The sequence below is a fragment of the Sinohyriopsis cumingii genome, chromosome 4 (assembly GCF_028554795.1).
Source record: "Sinohyriopsis cumingii isolate HCF-2022 chromosome 4, ASM2855479v2, whole genome shotgun sequence".
NCBI classification, from domain to species: domain Eukaryota; kingdom Metazoa; phylum Mollusca; class Bivalvia; order Unionida; family Unionidae; genus Sinohyriopsis; species Sinohyriopsis cumingii.
The window spans coordinates 98,094,190-98,117,994 of NC_142964.1; the positions used below are offsets into that span (position 1 = coordinate 98,094,190).

Consider the following 23,805-nt stretch of genomic DNA (forward strand, 5'->3'; position numbering starts at 1 on the left):
TAATTAATTCTACAATTAGAATATATATATATATATATATATATATATATATATATATATATATATATATATATATATATATATATATATAACGCAAAACCTTTAATCTCTGACACCAAATTGAAAGAATTGCGATTTACAGTCTTAAATTTGACATTATTAAGTTTTAACCTATGTTTATAAGTGTGATTTTAAATTATTTATTGGTACTTTAGCGTTATAATCAGAAATTGTAAACGTTTTCTGTCGCGGTTAAGCGTATTTCGCTTTGTGTTTGTTTGTGTATTGGATACAACTTACATAGCTGGCGTGTTTATCTGCACTATGATTTATTCTTCCACATCTAATAATTCATTCTGCCTCAGTGGAGATTCTCTTACAGGCTTTCTTTGCCAACGAAAACATTGAATGCCTGTCAACACTGATGCGAACCCAATTCTCACGTCGCACTTGATCGCAACGTGATATATAGAGCGATGGACATTGTAGGCGATCAATACACAGGCAAATGTATTGACGGTATATATCTTAATATAGGCCATTACATACGTATGTGAATTCATATAATTCAAAGATGGCACTTAAATAGGTAATAACGTCCAAGGAGCTCCCATAATAGTATAGTATATTAAAATTTATCAAATCGTGACAGGATAGAAAAACCAGCGTTCCTGTAGTTTTGAATTAAATTTATGCCCGGTTCATGCTGTCTGAATGTTTAATTGTAAGTATTATTATTATTATTATTATTATTATTATTATTATTTCAAGTGCTATATTGTGGCAATATGCTTCATTTATTTATTTAGTTTATTAGCTTCAACGAAAATATATTTAAAAGCAGCAATTCCATTTTCGTTCCATAAATATTATTGAAAAGAAACATGTTCGCGTTAATGTGCAATTTATTACGAAGCTATTGTGTGGCTGCATCTTAATCATGTATGAAAGGAAGATAATGTATGTACGGACAGGTCAACCTATCTACGGACAAGTTTGTTACAGTTATCCGTCGAAAACTGAACTGTGTGTGCATACAAGTGATCATATAGGAGCTGTGGTGGTTTAGTGATTGGAGTACGACTAGAAGGGTCCTGGTTTCGTATCCAGTGTGACGTGTCCCATTGCAATGTACTTTGCCTCAGAACAATTTACTCAGTAGCAAATAAGTTGAGGTTACACACCAGTAACATCAGTACGCAATTTTGAACACATGACCACCATGATTGGACGACATGTGTTGCCATATATGTTACAGGTTTTCTTTCAAATTTGCTTTGAAACGTCTTTGACATTTTGTCATGTAAGAGTGAAAATTTTAGAAACAAAACAGTAAATTGTTTGTTGGAGTGAAGTTTATTCAATATCTGTACTTATCTGCAATTACCATAATGTAATCTACAATGTATATTTACGATGTGATCTCTCGAAGTGATATAGTCAAAATATGTAATGTAATGACCAAAGGAAGAATATAAACCTTACATGAATATGAAATAAATACTTTTATCGGTGGACTGTTTTTATATTGTTGACGTCCTAGAGCAGTGTCATAAGAGTTGGGGGAAAAAAAACGATGACTTGAATCTAAATGTAATTGACCAACTTCTTAGTTATTGTTTGGTAAATTATGGAGTGGATTGGACCCCGGCATTCATTTTCACGTTGTAGTACAACGTGTGGGATAGATAGATGCTAGAAACAAACTGTGATGGCAGAATTTTATCACGCTGTACCTTTGCGATGCAAAATACGCTGAAGAAAGACTAGTCTATGTCAGGGGTCGGTAACTTAAAGCACAAGTGCCAAAAGGTGGCACGTCGGGAGGTTTTCTATGGCACGCGAAGGGCAGAAAAAAATCTCGATTTTAACAGTGTTACTCTCTTACTGGTGGCACGCTCTCGTTCGTTTTGTAATTAATCCGGAAAAAAGTGGCACGCTGTGTAACATAGGTTGCTGACCCCTGGTCTATGATATGCCATATTATTTAAATAAGTATTTTCTGTGTTCGAAACGTCTTCAACTATTTCAATTGCTTGTTTGTGCATTTTCAAAAGTATTGTTTTATTCTCAGCTAAAAATTTGACCCCATCCACGCAATGTATGAAGTTTAATATGTACCCATCCTCCAATAAAAATAAAAACAAAAGTATCACCTGAAGTTGCGTTCTCCATATTACAAACTTCGACCAGTTTGGACGCAATTGTCTACCCGATAAAGAACTTATTATGCTGTTTTCTTCCTGGAAATGGTTGTTCTTGACTTTTTTCTTTTTAGTTAACAAAACAAAATGGTTGACAGAATAATACGAAAATTCTTCTAAGTAAATGACGCTCATTCCAGAAGCATTTCCCCGCAAACCATCTGAAAACGTATGTTCTATTTGTTTCAAATGTAGGACTAATTTCAGAATAATTATTGTTAAGCATATTATTTAAGTGATGACATGTAGAATTTCATTTTTAATAATTGACAACATTAGTTTAGGGCTAAATCATCAATACCTTTATCGTGCTTGTCCTTTTCTTTAAAAAGATACGTTGATTTTATCAGTTCTCAAGAATGGTGTTTATAGGACAGTGAACTGTTATTTGTCCAGGTCAGCATGGTTTCATATACATAACAATGTTACTGTATGACCTATTTTATAACTCGCACAGTGAAAGGAACTATACAGACCAGTACGGCCTTCATATAATGTATTGGTAGATCTGGGTATATGATGTTCTTTCTACTGACGATTTAAGGCAAACGGATTGGATTCTGACTAAGTTTGATTGCAGTTTTGCATTCGTTCTTCAAGAGATTGTAAAAGTGAGAAGAAAAAAAAAATGTTTTGCTGGAGCATCATGCATCCAAGGATCTGGGTATGTGCTTTCAGAACTGAATTCACGTTGTATTCAGATGGAAAGGACGATTATATTTTCAACGGGTTCTTCAAATTGATAATTTTTACTACGTCATGTAGGGCCAACCGTCGTTTGGAACACAAAATACCTTCATTCGTTTGCACAGATTTAATTGAATATTCCATTAGAAATTTGATATATACAGATTACGTTTCCTTTTATGTGAAAGAGTGACTCTTAGCCTAGTTATTCAACCTGTTCATTGACCTATAAGTGGACGAGAGAGGTAAAGACGGTAAGCTTTACATGACATAGTATAATCAAAGATTTGAGGAAGTACCTGTTACAATATTTTGAGCAACCATAACCCGGGGGAAAAAACTCCGAAATGAACATTTCAACAACTGTAATGAAGCCTGAACATCGGTAACAAATAGAGTAGAGGTCAGGGAACTTGATTGTACAGAATACCCCTACCTGTCCCATAACAAAAGAAACATTGCCGTATTGTAGCCCTATGTGTGTTGAGTTCAAAAATTAGTATTGGAGCTGGCAAATCAACGACCCAATATACAAATTTTTGCTGTTTCTACGATAACAATGAGAAAGAATAAAAGGCAATTTCTTCCACTTTTTTCTTCTTTTTTTTTCTTTTCTTGTTGCTTTTTTGTTGATTTGTTCGGTTTAAATAATATGTTTAAACATGTTACAAATAGGGAGAGTTCTTTGACGTTTCGCTTCAATGCAGATCTACTGAAGCTACTTTTAATCATAAAAGTGATCCAAAAAGCATTTTACCAGACCCACCCACGGCGAAACTCACAAAGAGTTAAGTATGGTTAAACGATAAGGATGCAATGGTTACTTAAAAAAAAAACCTAAAAGGTATAATAGCATACACGATACACAATAACCGAAACTATGCCATTTAATCGAACTGATGAAAAAGCAACCTTCCCAGGATCTGCACGTCGACAGCTGACATATATTCATATGAAAGCGTTTCACGAATGCAGCTCATGTCTTCCTCAGCATGCGATTATTTCATTTCATGTAATATTTTTTAACTTCTTGTTATGAAGGGTTCAGTTTGTATGACGTGTCTTTGCTGAATGTATCGTACAATTTATAACCTCCTTATGATTGTTTTGATATTGTTTCGTACTGCTACATATGCTTTTTATATGATGATAAAAATCAATAACGCAACCGGACGTACCGACTGGACATGCTCACTGGCTAACACCAAATGTAGTACGTGCATGTTCGTTTACACGGTTACTGATTTTATAAACGTTTACATGGAGTAAACGAAATAAGCTGCAAGTTGTAAACGTTGCAGTCATCGATGCTAGCGAGAAGTACGAGTCGGTGAAAACACCTCTTGGTTTTTCGACTAATCTACCCGATCACTGAGGGAAAGCTGAAATTACTCTCCGATGACATAATTAAACAACTCCAATGTTTAATCAGTCGCTATTCGAGTCATTTTTTTTAATTTTTTTTTGTCCAAATGAGCGAAAGAGGATAAAATGTTAGCAGTCTAGTGTTAAAGTGTCTGGCACGGTGCTTTTAAAAATATCTACAATTTCCATTACTTGTTCTGAATCCTTTGAAAAATGAGGTAAAAAAACCCAAACTAATATGCAATAAAGCAGCAGAAATCAACTTTTTGTGGCTGCTAAGTCTAGATAAAAGTGAAGAAGCAATTTTGGAAAGGCTCGAATGTGTTCCGACTGGGGTCGATTGGAACAATGCTCGGCCATTTCCGTCAGGTCGTGAAATAAACCTCGGATGTAATTCGTCGCCATTGAGAATTATATTCTGAACTACTTTCGTTCACATATAACAATATGGCAGCGGAAGGAGCTGTAAAATATGTGGTGCATTCGGCCAGAGGCGGATCTCCAGATACATCAATTTGATCAGTATTCCAACAACTACTTTCGAAGTTATTTCACGACCTGACGGAAATTGTCGAGTGATGTTCCAATCGCGACTGGAGTATGACTATATCTAAAGCAGTACTTTTCAATAACTTCCATTACTTTAGAATGAGGACCAGTCAAGAAAATGTTGGACGTTCTGAAAGAGACATGTAGGTAATCTCAAGTGATTCTTCCTGAACCGGAGAGTTTTGAGACTGCTCAACATGATGCCCTCTTGCTTCCCTGCAATCACTCCTGCCACCACAAGATGATATCCGCAGCCTTTTCGCAGAAAGGTCGGGGGGGGGGGGGGCTTTTTTCACTTTTTCTCAAGAGATTCACAAAAGATAAAGGAAAATATGTATTTTTTTCACCCTTATTCCAGCACTTCTATCCTATAATTATTAACTTTTCGTAATTGTAGCCGGAATTCAACGCAAAATAATTAAAATTGCTCTTGAAAATGAAGTAAACGTTGCAGGCATCGATGCTAGCGAGAAGTATGAGTCGGTGAAAACACCTCTTGGTTTTTCGACTAATCTACCCAATCACTGAGGGAAAGCTGAAATTACTCTCCGATGACATAATTAAACAACTCCAATGTTTAATCCGTCGCTATTCGAGTCATTTTTTTTTTGTTGTCCAAATGGGCGAAAGAGGATAAAATGTTAGCAGTCTAGTGTTAAAGTGTCTGGCACGGTGCTTTTAAAAAGAGACATGTAGGTAATCTCAAGTGATTCTTCCTGAACCGGAGAGTTTTGAGACTGCTCAACATGATGCCCTCTTGCTTCCCTGCAATCACTCCTGCCACCACAAGTTGATATCCGCAGCCTTTTCGCAGAAAGGTCGGGGGTGGGGGTGGGGCTTTTTCACTTTTTCTCAAGAGATTCGCAAAAGATAAAGGAAAATATGTATTTTTTCACCCTTATTCCAGCACCTCTATCCTATAATTATTAACTTTTTGTAACTGTAGCCGGAATTCAACGCAAAATAATTAAAATTGCTCTTGAAAATGAAGTTGACTCTTGGTTCAAATGGTCTCTGTGGGCAATTGCGTTGTTTACATATGTAGCTATAGAGTAAATATGACGAGAGTTTTACAATACTTACGTACCTTAAACACACACTGCTGCGGTGGCCTAAGTGATTAGAGCGTCCAGATCGGATGCGGAAGGTCGTGGGTTTTAAACCCGATCGAGTCATACGAAACACTTAAAGAAATGCTACCAGGCCCAGCCCTAGGATGTGCGGGGCACAAGGAAGCATGCAGGGCCCCAAGGCAGCAAGCGATGAGAGGGGTCCCAAGGAAAACAAACTTGCATTGCGGAGATGATTTCCTGAAGCGCGGGTCCCAAGGCGGTTGCCTGGTTCGCCCTGCCCTAGGGACGGGCCTAAATGCTACTAGCAGCTGCCTCGCTAGGCGTTTAGCATTAAGAAGTTAGTGTTAGGACTGGTCCGCCTGTTGTCATGATAATGTGACTGGATGGAACATGATGCTACATGTCTGCGGCATGATGCCCAAATGCTAGTTATCACTATAAACTGCCACACTGCTGATATTGTAGAGATATGATATGACTGAAAATATTTTAAAGCTACGTTTAAAATCCAAATCACACCCCACCACATATCACACCTTAAACAAACTGCTAAATATGGACGTAACCCACACGTAAGTAAAATATTAACTGCTTCATTAAACGCACAGGGGCTCGAATCATTGCTTACAATTTAACAATCAGTAATACACGCAGTATAAAAAAATATAAGGGATGACACTTCTCCCCTTTTTCGCGCCACCTATTTAAGAATCAACGCTGATATTTCAAGCCACATTTCGCGTAGCGTAATAAATTTGGTAACAATGTTTAGCCCAGGCATTCGACTTTTTATGCCTGTCTAAAGCTTGGCTTGTTATCATACCTTTAAGGACAGCCAGACCATTTTCCCACGCTACTGCTCGACATCGCCATAATCGCGCTCGCTTTATATGCAAGTGAAATCCCTCTTAATGGAATACTGGTCTCTCATTGGTTAAAAGAAAATGACGTCCTGCATTTATTTATAACTTATTTTCAGTTGGCCAATGAGAATGCAGTATTTCAATCAGCGCGTCGTTCTTGCATATTAAGCGGGCGCGATCATGGTAATGATTAGAGCCCCTGTGCACCAGTAGTATATCCTGCTTACCGTTTGCACTCTCTTATAAGTCAAATCCAATGGCAAACTGCACAGACCCTGATTTTTCTTGTTTGCCATTGGACTCCACGTGAATGCAAATATATACGGTAGTTCTAATAATATTATTATAAATAATAGTAAGTACTTGTGTCCACTCTACATAAATTTAACTTGGCAAGTCTTAATATGAATCCATATTGGTTTTAAGATTGATGTAATATGAATGATTTATATAATTTTTACCTCTCTTTATACTTCTATTCCCCATATCCACTGTAATTACACCAAGGCAAAGTCAAAGTATCCACTATTCATATCATATTGTTACACTATAATTATGCAATGTTACAAAAATCTCAGCTTAGAAGGTCAGTGCAGAGGCAGACAATTTTAGCTCGAAATAATATCATAGTATTGATCTTATCATGAAATAGCCACATTGTATCGCTCTAATCTGCTACTGTTTAATGAAGTCCACACCAAAAAAAATTAAGCTGTTCAGATTGTCTGAATGCTGGTATTTTATCTCTGTGTTGCTTGGTTCTTTCTTGTTGGGGGGGGGGGGGGTCTTGTCCTAAATGGCGTATGATCGTTAAGCAGTTGTATCATTACCAGCTATTTCGTTTACAAAAACTGAGAAATGTAAACAAAGCATCGGGTTCTCGGCTTTCATTGTAAAAAGGTGCAATAATGGCATGTAAAAACACGCACATTCAATCATAGTGTGTCTGTGTGTGTCTGTGCGCGCGCGCGTGCGTGTGTGTTCTAACGATAAACACGTTGTCTCGTTCCTCTTAAAATGTTCTGCTAGTTGCTTTGCGGTTAAGTATCTTCAGCTTTAAAAGTTTCCATTTTGTAAACTATACAAAACAAAACCATCGTCTCAACAGCGGGTGATAATCGGTTACGCACCTTCATCGCCCGTAGATGCATGTACTGAAATTTCCTCGGTTTTCCTGAGTACGCATAAATGAATTACGTCATCAACAGTAGCGTACTAACGTGGGGGGAGAGGCGGTTGCTCCGGGCGCTAGAGATCTTGGGGCACCAAAACCACCGGTGCTGTAGGTCCTGGGGCGCCAAAACTCTTTTGGGCCATCATCTTCGCCCCGGGCGCCATTTGCTCTTAGTACGCCGCTGGTCATCAACAACGCAATGTAACAATTATCTACTGAAAGTGCACGATCGATAAGTGACTATATCAGAAAGAGGGACTGTCACTGGCTCACTCAAACAGCATAAAAGGTCACTTTGGGTGACAATAGCGAGCAAAATTTTACTCGCACTCGCAGTGATTGGTTAAGTAGATTTGTGCATATTCATGAGAAACCAGGAATATCTGCAAATATGGTCACGGGTGATAAAGAAGCATGGCGATGTAACAAACCATTTTTTATTTGTTAATTCATTCCCATAACGGAACACGATTGTTGCTCACTCAGCATCTACGTGCTCCGATGGATATCAGGTGCTCGCGTCGTGAATGTATTCATTTTAGCAGCCAATATTCATTTCTCCAGTATCAGGTGTTTTTAATCGGTCGTAAAGAAACAATGAAAAGTGCTATTCTAGTGAAGAAGGAAATTTTAGAACACCATGCTTTAGTCGATACAACAGTGACCGGTTCAAAGCATATATCGCTGGGAATGTGAAAGCCTGCCTTTAAGCGAAACTAGTTAGGACCCTAAACTTAAGAATATATGAGGTGGTCCAAACCCCAAGGACCATCAGGCCCAGCTGCACAAGGCGGCGCACCATTAAGCCTAGGAAAGTTTAAATAACCATACACAAAAGGGTGAACCCAAACCAAAGACCACCCACCCAAATCAGACTCAATAGATCAAGTTTAAATAACCCTACAGACTATCACTAAGCGGTCACTGGTGCTATCTTTAAAAAAAAAAAAAACGGCTCAGAATATATCTCCAAACATCCGTCAAGACTACAGTTCATGAACCTTTTGGCAAGGAAGTCAAAACATTTATACCTTGGATAAACCAAGGTGCCTTCCTAGTGATGAGGCTCCTCCCTGACCGAACCTTCCTCCTCGCCACCGCAGGACATTAAATTAATAAACGTGCATAACACATATTAAATACATGAAGGGAGAGGCGCTTTTTCCTCTCTTCATGAACAATTAATTAACCCTCCACTTGGGAATAAAAACCTAGGTGCCCCTATGTGACGTCATAGTGGCGACTAATCGCTACTGGCGTCACATACTGCTTGGTTGACACCTAGCGCAGTTAATGCAGACTGAATTGCTACCTTCAACTCGAGTGTGCTGGGTCTATCCCCACTATAGTATAGCCTTACATTCAGGTCGCTAGGGTCTATGAAGCCAGTTATATTGACCCAAGACCTGATGGCTCAATTAAATAGTGCCTTTTATGCACAGTAATGCCTGGGGGATGAGGCTCTAATTCCTTCCCCCGGGATCAATTAAATAGTCCGCTTATGGACATTAACCAGACGTACATGCCCGTATGGGTGAAAACATATATAATTTAAATGATGATGATGATGATGAAGCCTGCTTTTTTGCGAAAAATATGGTTTATGCGACCTTCTTAGTGACTACATCACGTATTTTGGTCATACGACTTACAATACTGTAATCTAGGTACTCCTATCAGTTAGAATTAATTAAAATGCGTAGTTTCTGCTGTACTTATTGGCAGTCATATGGACGTGCGTTGAATTTGCACTTGCGTCTCTTACGATTTATAGACCGCTCCGGTGGCCTAGTGGTTAGAGCGTCCGCCTCGGATGCGGAAGGTCGAGGGTTCGATCTCTGGCAGAGTCATACCAAAGACTTGCATATTTGGTGGAGGAAGAACCCAGGAAAAAACATCGACCCGCTAGAAGCTACCCACGTATCCACGTTGGTCGAGCCAATGCTCGAATCGACGCAGACCGAGGTAAGATGTCAGTTGTCTGCAACGGTGTGCGACTTAGACCACTTGGCCACAGGAGCTTCCATGCAAAAAGTTTTGTCAACCTTTTCAATGTTCCTCACAAGTTAGCCAAAACTAAAAATAAATAAAATAAAAAACCATGTAGAAATTCAAACTAAAAACACCTTTTCTAAAAACAAATATCACTTTTATGTCCAAGTTTAACTGAGCAATTCGGATGTAAATATGTGAATATTGTGCCAGTTTTGAAAAATAATAACAGCAACAAAAAAAAAAAAAATAAACATAATAACAATAGCAAGGGAAATAATACTTAGTCGTTATGAATAGATAAATTAATTTGCATATTATTTTAGAAAAGAAAATTCTGGCATGCCATAATTTAACATGTTACTGCTTTATAGGCAAGCAGAAGCCCTAAAAAATCCAAGACCAGAACGCATGTGCATTGAATTGGCACCTTCGTCTCCTGCGATTGATAGTGTCACAGGGCGTATACGAAGTTGTGCTATTTACAGCTAAAGTAGAAATGTTTCTGTGTACTTGTATTAATTTGTGTTGTAACTTACTGCATTCATCTGAGAAATTTGCAAACTGGAAAACAAATGCATTGTAGGTAAAACCAAGGGTTGAAATAATTTATTAATAAATATCCAGACAATTTGAAAAATAATCTGGCAACATTTCACGTGGGTGTACACACTACATAATAACAACACCCTAGTCTTGCAACTGGGAAGATATTCCGAATGACCGAGGTTACCATCTATGCATCAGCGAGCACGTGCATATGCCACACAGGCAGAAGCTATATATTCAAATGAGAAACATTCAAAAGGTTTAAAAAGAATTATGTTCCCGATTTATGTTTGAATTTTGAAAAAGTAATGTCTAAATCGCGACAAGTATATAGTGAAAATGAATAAAATTGGAGAAACGCTCAAGCATGGAGATTAGCAAAACAAAATGCATTTTTTCAACGAGTCCACTGTTAGTTGTGGGTTATCCGTTACATCTATGTAAAGCATACTTCGAATGAAAACTGTCTGTAATTTCGTGTGTCTGGTTCAATCCTTTGAGCTGCAATAAACCAGACCTCTTGCATTACAACCATGCGTATTGTTCACTTTTTTCACGTTCGAATTAAGCACGTTGACAGGATCAGTGTCTTTCTTAAGAGCATTTTTACAGAAAAATGTAATATTAATGTTAATTTTCTAGCATGCAGTGGAGTAATGTTTTTGGCACTGAAACGAATTTTTATAAAATGACACTTACATACTCATAGTGAAACATTGGATATTCTAGTCCGGCAATAAATAATTATCTTCTAAAGGAAAATCAATAATTAGAAATATTTATTTAATTTTGGTAGCAAAAACAAGAAAAGAAATGGAACAAGAATCTGAATTTACAGATAATGAAAAACTTGAAACTATCTAAGATTACAATATAACTATCGATCTTTCCATATTAGGCTTCTTGTACACCGAGTCTTATAATCAAATACATTTTCTTTTTGGTCTTTTTTGTACACTAAATGTGGTATATCTGAAAATAAAAGATGACCTTGTTATAACCACCTTTTTATCTCCTTTTTGGACATGTACAGATATACATATCCAAAGTTTGACCAGTAACACATAATAATTGGAACTTAAGATTTAAGAAAAAAAGACTTAACTTTGAATTTTAATTTTATTCTTAAATAAATTAATAGCATTTATATATCAATCATTTTAAAATGTATCTCATCAAGTTTTAAAACAGAAAGGAGTAACGTATTGCTTTAAAAAAATTAAGTTGCATAAATTCAATAACAAATGGAGTTTGTACTTAAAAATTAAGTGCCGGGTTGTAATCTTTGTGTCGATGCAATGCTTTTAAGTACGTTAATACATATCTCTCTCTCTCTCTCTCTCTCTCTCTCTCTCTCTCTCTCTCTCTCTCTCTCTCATGGTCGTGATTAGACAACTTCCTTAAAACTAAATAATTTTGAATTTGATTAATGATTCTGCAGACTGTTTGAATCTATATTATGTTACTGCTGCTTTTATATTGTATTTTTATTTTCTTCTGAACCCCCAAAAGTGTACACTTTTATTTGCCCAGTGTATGTATGTATGTATGTATGTATGTATGTATGTAATCGGTATTAGGTGTTTAATACTGTTTGGCAATTTACTGCAAACGATAGCCACCCTGTGGTCCATAGATCCCGAGAAGAATGTTTTATCAGAATGTATCGAAGATCCCAGTTTTGTGTAAGGAAAAGACAAGCAAATATTTGAGCAACAGGGAGTTTTATATGAGATATCATAAAAACTTAAACTGGCCTAGAATACGTTACAGTGTATGATAATCTCTGGATAATTAAAGACTCGAAATTGTTCAGTACTTTGTAATACGAGGCATTATTCAATGGTTTAAGCTTACTCACTTATAGGTCAAATCGTGCGAACAAAAGTTTCTTTGTGCTAAAGATATTTGATCGCCTTAATTACTTTGCGATTTTTTTTTGTCTGTTGTTGTTCTCATACATGATGTTATACATTTCTTTCTCTGCTCAGATCTTCCCACTAATATCTCAGTCTTTCTCGAAGCATAAAACGCGCCGCAAATGATATACTATGATATAGGAAAATGTTTTCAACACTCACCTATAAGGAGCAGGGCCGCGAACAGGATTTCTGGCCATAGGAAAAATTCTTCAGTAGGACCCTTTGAACTATAAATTATGACGGCGGTGGGCCCCCGGAATTTTGTCCTAGTTGTCCTACCCAGTCCGCGGCCCTGAGAAGGAGATCAGAATGCACCGGTATAATTTTAGCTGATCAAACTATTTACATTCTCCCTGGTGCTGTAATTTTATATTATCATGACTAATATTGACTAATTGATTCATCTTTTGAATAAAGCCTGTTCATTTCTTTATTGCGTTCATGGTATTATATAACAGAAACATACACTCAAACGATTACTGAAAGGTTACCGGTAATAGTTACAAGACCCTTGTCTCAACTGATCGCCCTGAGTGGTCTAAAGGTCTTGCCTTTACCGATCACTGCTGTCTCGCCTCTGTCTGCGTGGGTTCAAGTCTCGGGTTCGGCCAGTGTAGGTATGTGAGAAAGCTGTCAGTAGCTTACCGTGGGTCGGTGGTTCTTATCGGGATTTTCCTGGATTCTTTCCCCACCAATTACACTGCGCGCCATGTAGGACTCACGATACTAATTATGTTCACATAGTAAACCTATGCAAACAACCATGATATTAAAAATTCAGTAACTTAAAATTTTTGAGTCCTCATAAAACAGATGCTTTCAAATCCGCACCAAAGAGTCAGGTGCTAATTTTTAGTGTGTGTGTGATTAGGATTTTTTTAACGTAGCTTTAACAATTTTTCAGTCATATGGCTACGATGTCTGCAGTGTGGCAGTTTATAGTGATGTCTAGCACTGGGGCATAATGCCGCAGACATGTAACATAATGTTCCACCTAGTCACATTATTCTGACACCAGGCCGACCAGTCCTAACACTAACCTCTTAATGCTGAACGACTATCGAGACAGCTGTTAGTACCATTTTTGTAAGTTTTTGGTATGACTAGGCCGAGGTTCGAACCCACTACCTCCCGCTTCCGAGGCGGACGCTCTAGCCACTAGGCCACCGGAGCGGTGCTAATTTTAGTAATGAGTGTTCCAAACTCAAGACTTTTAAAGGACTGAAATTCCATCAATAAAACAATGTCTATTTTTTCACTTACAACTAGGATAAGCTCTCAAAAGATTCTTTTTCCTTAAACATAACTTACATTATTAACCAGTCCTAGTCATCCAAACCCATATATACTCTATTTTATGTTCAACCATTTCCAGGCTGGTTCCCATTTTTCCATATCATTAGTACCGTGTGTCCCTTACAGCCTATCTTGCACTGAGAAATTGCGTAAAACTCCAAAACAATAACAAACGATAGCTGAGAGGCTACCAGTAATAGTTTCAAAACCCTACTCTCAAACAATTTCTGAGAAGTTACCTGGTTATTTGATGTTTTTAATATAACTTGATACAATTGGAAAAAATATAAAAGAATGAATTTAATCAAAGAAGCACCATTTAAACAAATTACAGGTAGTATTCACATTTGACGAAACTAGCCATTCGTGCCTTAAAGAATTATGGCTGATCAGACTAACATATGAGTTGTTCAGTTTTATTTCCTTGAAGTTAATAGTAGGTCCAATTTCTGAACTATTTAGTAACAATTGGAGCATTTCTCTATTTTATGTGATGAATGAAAGCAATGATGAAAATGCTATAAGTAAGTGCCATATACATGTTATTAAGTAAGTGCCATATACATGCTATTTAGTAAGTGCCATATACATGCTATTAAGTAAGTGCCATATACATGCTATTTAGTAAATGCCATATACATGCTATTAAGTAAGTGCCATATACATGCTATTTAGTAAATGCCATATACATGCTATTTAGTAAGTGACATATACATGCTACTAAGTAAGTGCCATATACATGCTATTTAGTAGGTACCATATAGATGCTATTAAGTAAGTGCCATATACATGCTATTAAGTAAGTGCCATATATATGCTATTTAGTAAGTGCCATATACATGCTATTTAGTAGGTACCATATAGATGCTATTAAGTAAGTGTCATAGACATGCTATTTAGCAAGTGCCATATACATGTTATTAAGTAATTGCCATATACATGCTATTTAGTAAGTGCCATATACATGCTATTAAGTAAGTGCCATATACATGCTATTTAGTAAGTGCCATATACATGCTATTAAGTAAGTGCCATAGACATGCTATTAAGTAAGTGACATAGACATGCTTTAGTAAGTGCCATATACATGCTATTAAGTAAGTGCCATATACATGCTATTTAGTAAATGCCACATAAATGCTATTAAGTAAGTGCCATATGCATGTGTATACAAAAAAGTCACGAGAGCGTGTGTTCATTTATGTATACCTCATTACGATAGCAATAAGGGTATGTTCGTCTGTCCACCCGTCCGTCACACCATGGTTAAACGTTGCTTGTAGGTCAGTTTTAAGATACTGTGTTGTGGCATCCGTATTCCATAAACATATTTCTGTTTATTGTTGTTGTGTTTTGTTGCTGTTGTTTGGGGATTTTTTTGTGTTTTTTATTGGGGGGGGGGGGTATTTCTGTTTGCCGTACCAAATTATTGACGTAAGACTGCTAGCTCTGGAAAGAATATTGATCTCAAACGTTACCTGCAGGAAGTACTTATGATTCCTCCCAGAGGGTACACTTTATTCTTGATAAATATTTCGAACAAAGTTACTTCGCACTTTGATGTTGTTGTTTGTTATTTTAAATCAGAATATATTAGAGCTAGTTTACTCGAAAATATATGTAGAACGATGTATTACACTTGGGTGTATTTTAAAGTCCTTATCAAGATGACTTTGGTCGAGCAATTAGCGCATACTTTGAAGATCTGCCAATGTGAAATGAAATATCGACAGCTGAAAAATAAAAAATTAGAAGAATTTTTTTAATATAAGTAATTGATACTTGAGAGCAAAACTCAAATTATTGTTATTTTAATAATAACAATAATAATAATAATAATAATAATAATAATAATAATAATAATAATAAAAATAAGAAGAAGAAGAAGAAGAAGAAGAAGAAGAAGAAGGAGAAGAAGAAGAAGAAGAAGAAGAAAAAGGAGGAGGAGAACATTTTATCCAAATTACATGTATCGTTTTCGTTGTCCATTTCAGACCAGGATCTGGGAAGTGGCCAGGGCGACAAGATGTCAAATTCTAGCAAGACATACAGTAACAAGGAAGCGCAAGCTCAGAAATTAAACGAGATGGAGAAAAGAGCGCTATCAAAATCGATAAAAAGTTTGACGCGAGAAATAAAATACGCAACCAAACTGCAAACTCTTGACCATAGATTCATCAAGGTTAATTACAAACGGCTGAAAGAGAATGTAGCTAAGATAAAGTCATATCTATCAGCTGATGAAATAGTGGAACTTCGAAAATTAGAGGAGGAAGGAAAGCTTTTGCCGAAAGTAACATCCGTCAACTTAAACGCAGCCATCAAGATTGCAGCAACAGCCAGAAGACTAAAACTTGAAAACCATCCGATGCTATTTGGCAGGAGACCGAGAAGCTTAACTAATATATCCATGGAAGTCCCAAAGCCTAAAAAGCTACTGGACAGACCAAGTACAACTGGACCTACCCTTAAAAGGTCGAATTCCGTCACCGGTGTTTTCATCGATGCTCCAGAACCTGATCAGATACTTAGACGTAGTTCAATCGACGGAGGCGTGACGCTGAGGCCAATGAGCGCCATTGTTCCTGGTATGAAGGACAGTGAGGAAATTCTTGGTAAGAGAAGTCGCCCATCTTCTTCAACTGGTATAGATCGAGAGAAAAGTGGTCTGGATCGAGAGAAAACAGGTATAGATCGAGAGAAAACCAGTATGACTAAGGTGTCTTTCAAAACAACAGAAACTGCGACAAACAGTACATCTCACTATGCTCCGTATTCATCTCATAAGCTTGAAAAAGATTCGCTTGTTCCACCTTTACGTTCAGCGAGAGACACCAAATCGTCCGCGTTGGACGATTCTATTGAGAGCAATTTTGGGGATGATCTTTTCGAGGAGAAACGACAGCTACTTCTACAGGAAGAATCGGCTAGAGCATCTGCTTTGACGCAAAAGACTAAGTCATTTCTGGAGAAAATAGACGGTTTCATTAGTGAAAATCCACCAGTTGATATCGAGGCAGCACTGGAATTCATGCGAATTCGTGCAGTTCAAGAAAAAGAGGAGGTCGAAGAAGAACAACCCGTTTTAACGACCACAAGAAGGCTGCAAAGACGCAGCCTTGACTTTGAAAGGACCTTTACTAATGAGGAGTCCTACAAGAAAAGGGGCGCAGATGCATGGAAGGACTTGAACAAATGCCGATATCTGAGGATACCAGACGAGAGAATAGACCATTCTGGAGTTGTGACATTGGCAAAAGATCAGATGAAGTTCTTGCAGTTATTGAGGACTACCGAGCCTGCGCACATCATTCAGCATTCAGCACTTTCGTGATTCAGATGAACAGTGCATACATTCAAAAAGACAATGACAGTTTCAGGTTGTGGTAGTTACATGGGACGGTGCATGCTACATTGAGCTGTATATAGGGCCTACGTCATTTTGCAGATATATACTCTTGAATTTTGGAAAACAAGGAAAATATACTCTGTTACCAGAATGTATACGGACATAAATATGTCCATTAAATCATGAAGAGCATTTTACAATTAATGTATAGATTTAGTAGAATAAAGTAACGTTTTGGTCAAAAGCTAAACATTTTTAGCATAGTGTTTAAAATAATTTGATCCAAACAAATTTTCTTTAGATGAAAGCATAAAGAATAAATGTTCATAAATCACAACGACACTGCGCAGAAGTTCAGTTTATAAATCTATTTCATGCGGTGACGACAATGGATATTTTGCAAAATTAATGTAACAAAGGTTCTAGTCACACGCGTAATTCATTTTTATTTCTCCAATTTGCGAAAAGGTCGTGCAATATAATCACAGAAATATATATGGAATCAGTAATATCGGCAATGTCTTTGTAATTCATCTCCACTAGCTCGACTTTGCATGCGCGATCAGACTAAGCTAGATAACTTTTCACGGATGATTAGGGTCACTTTTCAAAGACTTGTGTTATTGCGTGCAAATGGAATAATTATTTTCGTGTAGAAACGATGTAATCAATGTCTGTGCCACGTGACCTCTTTGTCTTGTGCATTGCAGTGTAAATGAGGACACTTTGAAGAAGGCCAAATATTGGTGACAATATTGAGTATTGAATAATAAAGTAATGTTTAGCGAAACCAGTAGTATCTATTATTAGTGTTTTATACTCGTGATATGGACAAGCTAGCATTTTAATACCAAAGGTAAATTATCTTTTGGATTGATATTGGTTAGTTAAATGCTTATTCTAGCCACCTTTATTCGATTCAAACATAAATTCAGTGATTCGTGTAAATACAGTAATCTTCGTCAAAACCGTATATTCGTTCGAGTTATTGTGAAACTGGTGAAGGCATAGGTAATAATAATAATAATAATAATAATGATAATAAAAATAATGATAATAAAAATAATGATAAGCATATCTGTAAAAAAAAAAAACGTTACGAAAGTAGCAAATTTTTTACTCACTTCGATAACGGTACACTGTGTTCATTATATACTGTAACAATAATCTTGTATATTCCAAGGATATATGTACTATATGAGCCATATTATTTATGTGATGTTCATAACCACTAACAATCAGGGCCATAGAGAGCGATCACAGGCCCTGGGTTAAGAAACACCCGTTTACCTCCTAGTTCTTGATCAAACCAAATTTTTCTTTTACAAAACTGAAAAGTGTTGTTTGGCCCGGCCCCCCTTACAGGCTCGAGCCCCCGGGATATATCCCCGCTCCCCCCCCCCCCCCGGTCGGCCCTGCTAACAATCCGCTCACGAGAAAGGCCAAACAAACGTGTTGGAGTACCATGGAGGCCCATATATACAAGTACATTTTAAATTATTCCATGCACGATAAACGAAGATAAACAACCTGATTACAAATCGAGATCTAGTTTTAATGAATAGATCTGACAGGTCCCTATTAAGGTTAATTTTTCTGGTGATCTTGGAATTCATTGCTCACTTATATTTAGGAACCTATCATATAGATCAACACAACTCGTGTATCGATAAGATGTTAAGTTACTAATGACGCTTTTAGCTTTCAAGAATTATGAAAGTTGTAATTTGATTGGATGACTCAACGTAATTCATTATTTTGTTATCCTTGTGGAAAGAATCCAACGGAATAACTTTGCATCCCAAATTTGTTCAAGTTTGCCATCTTTTCTATGTCATTTTTAAAGTATCTTAGATAATATCTTTGAGACCCAAAAAGGAACGTTTTGGGGGTCTAGTTCTCCTTTCATAGAAAATGATTATTGCTCTGAGTTTGATATACCATGACATGGTAAATGGTGCAGACATACTTTTGGTAAGCTGGTGTATATATTGATAAGCTGTGAGGATTTGCACAGGCGTCATTGAAACATAAAAATGTAATATAAGTAGAATATATGCCTTAGCATTATTTTAATATATGCAACACATTCCAAAATATTTTAGTGTGAATAAAAATGGCTTTACAATAATTCTGTAAAATACTTAACTAAGTAGCATTTAAAATTTTAGTACATTGACTACATTTAAAGTAATAATTAAAATATTCCGATGTGAATTTTTAACCTAATCAGTGATGAATACAACATAAAAATATAAATAATATTATAAAACAACAGTTTACGGTATTATTAAAAGATGTTTATTGTAAGGTGCACGGTTGTAACGCGGATCTATAGTGCTTACTCTATGCCAGATATCTACAGCGTTAATAACTATAGCTATAATAAAGAATACAAACTACAGTAACAAAATTCTCTAAATCATAAATATATCATTTTGTACATCGAAAATATGTAATGAAAGTCGATTATAGATTTTATCATTTTATATTATATGCTAAATATCCTACAATAATGCAGTGTAAACAGAAGTTTCTCAACCATCCAAAAATATTTTTAATTCATATTTAGAGGGCATGAAGCATGCTAATATTTTGATTAACATTTAAAAAGAATATGCATTGTAGACATTATTATCAATATTATTATTATCAATATTATCATTGTTTCTGTTGTTGTTGCAAATACAACACAAATAATTCATAAATATAAGTGTAAGTATCTGACGAACAAAGAAAATATTATTATTATTAAAATTATTTCTTCTTTTCAAAATCTGATTGTGGAAGAAAGGTTACGTCTTCGGAATATAGCCAATTTACCCAACATGGACTCGTTCCAAATAAAACAAAAGGTATCAGTCATTGGAAAGTGGGCTTGGGGTGGATAGGTCTGTAACAATGAATCCACCCTATGACAAGCGTTTCTTTAAATGTTAATTTATAGGACTAAATGCACTCACCAGTTTTTAATGAAGAATGTGGACATGCCGGTCTCACAACTGACAGTTATTTAACTACAGCATTTGCACGCGGTAAAATATGTCCAACAAGCTAGAATTTCTTATTATGTTATGCATTTCCGACTCTAAACAACGAACAAATAGAAAAACATATATGTATGTCGATGCCCACTATTCAAATAAAATAATGTAAATATCCTGTCACAAATATTTTACAATAAATCTGGATTTTCTGCATCGAGTTATCAACCCTTCACATGTATAGCCAACAACTGGAATGCTTCGTAGTGCATTTGACACGCTTTGGTGGATACGTTGTAAACATTCTCGTCCAAACCATACGGCTCGTCTAATCTAAAGTAGCCAACCATGTAATATCACAGTAATTTCCATCGGTGTTCCACTGTTGAAAAAAATGATGGTGTCAGTGTCGAATGTTCTATTGATTTGGAGGAACAGTTGTTCTTTGAATCACAATTTTTTAATTTAAAAAAAAACAACTAGTTCTTAATTTTACTGGCTATAGAAATGCACATCGTTAATTCGACTAGCGTCAGGGAATATTTTTATGACGCGCAACAAACGAATGGCTCAGCTGAGCAGAATGAACGAAATTATTTCTTCTTTTTTCTTCCTAAAATGTTTCCCTTAAAACAACAAATATGATAAACAGAATCTCAAATGATAAATTATTTAATATTGAATATATGAAACTCGTTGAATAAATTCAATGTTAAATCATTACCCATTTTAAATCTTCTATATTCAGGATCACAACCATGTATTTTACAACGTATATCAGGCTGCACTCTCTACTACACGTAACATTTCTTTAACACTGCACTACCCGGTGACGACTTGCTTTTTTTTCTTCAAAACTCCATTCATAACCCTCAATCACGATCATGACAAAATTCAGGAAAGCACAATCCAACATTACAATATAAATTAAATATACATACAATGTTAGTGTTAAATTTTAGAACAATAATTAATACCTAATTTAATTTTAGTAAACGCGTCTACGTGGCTACATTGACATACACTTTACCTGAAATCTATTTTAGGTACCATTGCATTCGTATTGCTTTTGACGTTTGGGACTCGCTCAAACAATTTTATTCAGAGGACTTTATAATTATATACCTAAGAGGACACAATCTATGACAAAAGCCAAGAGATCTCTTGATTTAGTATTATATGCAAGCATCCTTTTTTCATATCTTGTCAGGAGATTCTTTTAGATAAAGCAATGACGTTCGTTTATTTTTTCTCCCACAACGCCAACTTAAAGATATACATAAATAATATTGTATGCGATATACGCTCCAATATAAGATTATTTGCAGATTATACAAGTCTCTTTCTAATTGTAGATAATCCAGTTGTAACCGCGCATAACATCAACTTTGACTTCGAAAATATTTCTTAGTGGGCAAATAACTGGCTTGTATCTTTCAAACTGAACCCTTGACAATTACTAGGAAAATTAATAAACTTTTCAATCCACCACTATACATGCTCGACCAAAGAATTAACGAAGCCGACGCGCACATACATCTTCGAGTTTTTCTCCCAAATTGACTAAACAATGGAAAAGGCAGGGGAAAACATTATTGTATTGCGAAAATTTAAATTCAAACTTGACAGGAAATCTTTAGAAATTATATTTAAGTCATATACGACCAATTCTGGAATATGGTAATGTGGTTTGCGACAACTGCGCATTGCTCGAGAAAACAGCTCCAAAATATACAAAAATGAGCCAGCCAGAATTGTCTCTGGTGCAACAGAATTAGATTCTATCGAAACACTACACTAATCAATTGGATGCTAATTATATTGAATCCAGACGACAAAAACATACTTAACACTTTTGTGTAAAATGAAAACTGGTTCAAACCCTCGCAATCTCATATATGATTCCACTAGTAGTTAGTGATATTACTCGCTATGACGTATGTTGAGGTTTTAATTCTTGGGTCAACTAAATTATTTAAAAAGCTGAAACTATATTTATTGTGTTTACAGCAATAAATCATTCAAACTTTTGGGAGAACGCTTATTCGGAATTCTGAACGTCTCGAGAATCATAACCCGAGGTATACGCACCTTTAGCGTTGGCAACTTTGCCATAGTAAGAGTTTACGATAGCTGGTTGTGTAGTCATCATTTAAAATTCTCATAGCACGCTCTTCTTTCTTCTTTTTTTTTGGGAGGGGGGTTGTGTGTGTTTTTATTCTTCAAGTTTAGTAGTGTTCATGTCACTCCATAAACGTCAGGCTAAGGGACAGAAATTGGAGACGAAGACGATAATTTTATATACGATTGTCAGATTGCTGAGTCAAGCTTCTGACCAATACGTTTCAATACAGGTATTTGCCCAAAGCTTTCCTACATAGATTTTTTATTTATATCTGGATCGAATTGCAATTGTTATTCAGTGTCAGTTCCCGGCAGTTTACCAATCTCTTCACATTTTATGACAGCACAGGCTCCATACTGAAGATCTTTTCCCCCACAGCTAGTGCTTGAAACTTGTCAGGTCTGACTTGCATTTTGTTTACAGTGAACTAGTCATTCAAAATGTTGGACTCGGCTTCATTTGTGTTAATAAGTATCAAAATCTGGTTAGGAAACGGGCATAGCGTTCTCGTCTGCATAGTCATATAAACAGCCATATGTAATAAAATAGGAGATATTACTGATATAAACATTAAATAGTAATAGTCCGAGGATCACCCCCTTGGGAACCCTTTTTGAATTTCAGTTCAACTACTCAAGACTCAAATTGATTTGCTGCTTGCAGCTTCGATCTGACAGATAGCACGGTAAGAGTCCTCTGACATACAATAAGCCCCTAACTCTAGAAACTTCACAGATTGGTCGCATCCGAAATGTTTCAGAGCATGTAGTCTTTAAACAACAGCTTTTAATGATTGTGAGTTTGCTTGTATTTAGGCTCTTTTTACATTCGAACAGAGGGTGCATCCATATTTTGATTGTCAGTTAATTTCGGTTTGCAGTCAAAACTCATCAATGACCGTTTTCTCCATCGTTTATAAGAATTAGTATGGTTGCGTTTAGTATTAAATTCTCTACTTAAACAAATTTATTAGTATGCTTAATCTAGTCCGATAAATCAACCCAACTGAATCACGATATGTGGGTATGATGTCACCTGCTTTGCTACTTTGCTGCATGCAAATCATTCTGGAACACACGTGCGTACACTTTAGACACTTACCGGTATATAGTAACAGCCATATCTAGCTGGCTGTACTATTCCATGTGGATTCAAAAGTCACCAAATATACGATTTGATCCGGAAATATAATGCACATGTCACTAAAAGAACCCTTCAGCCGACGACAGTCCCATAATCAATAAGTGTATAAATATACATCGAGGTGTGCAAACAAAATTGTCTGCACGTTTTAATGAACAGATGATATCAGCCCCTAAGGCACAAGTCAGTATCGTCAGATATGTGGGGCTGATTATCGACCTATACTTAATCAAGATTGTTTCCTCAACATATGTACGTTTGTAGTAGAGTGTAATATGTATACAAAACTTATGTCACCCAGAATGTCCAATAGCAACAGGCCATGTAAGTGCATTCACTAACAATTTGCATGTTTCGTGTGGAAAACTAATTTTAAAACGTGTATGCTTGAAGCTTACTTTTTGTTGCTAGGAGTTTGTTTTAAACACTTTTCTGACGATGCCTTCTTATTGATCAAATTAATTAGAGGCTGTACAGTCTTAATAGATTTTTAGTGATTAAACTAATTAAAGGATCTAGTCTTGACAGAT

At 36.3% G+C, this 23,805-nt stretch overlaps 1 protein-coding gene across 4 annotated transcripts in view; it reads left to right on the forward strand.

The window, feature by feature from the left end:
• LOC149801740 (uncharacterized) overlaps positions 1-23,789 on the forward strand; it is a 52,985-nt gene extending 29,196 nt beyond the window's left edge. For all 4 annotated transcript variants that reach the window (XM_089956053.1, XM_089956056.1, XM_089956054.1 and 1 more), the window contains exon 2: positions 15,669-23,789. In XM_089956053.1, the coding sequence (XP_089812179.1) occupies positions 15,669-17,008 (1,340 nt within the window). In that variant the 3' untranslated portion in view covers positions 17,009-23,789. The remainder of the gene's footprint in view (positions 1-15,668) is intronic.
• The last annotated feature ends 16 nt before the right edge of the window (positions 23,790-23,805 follow it).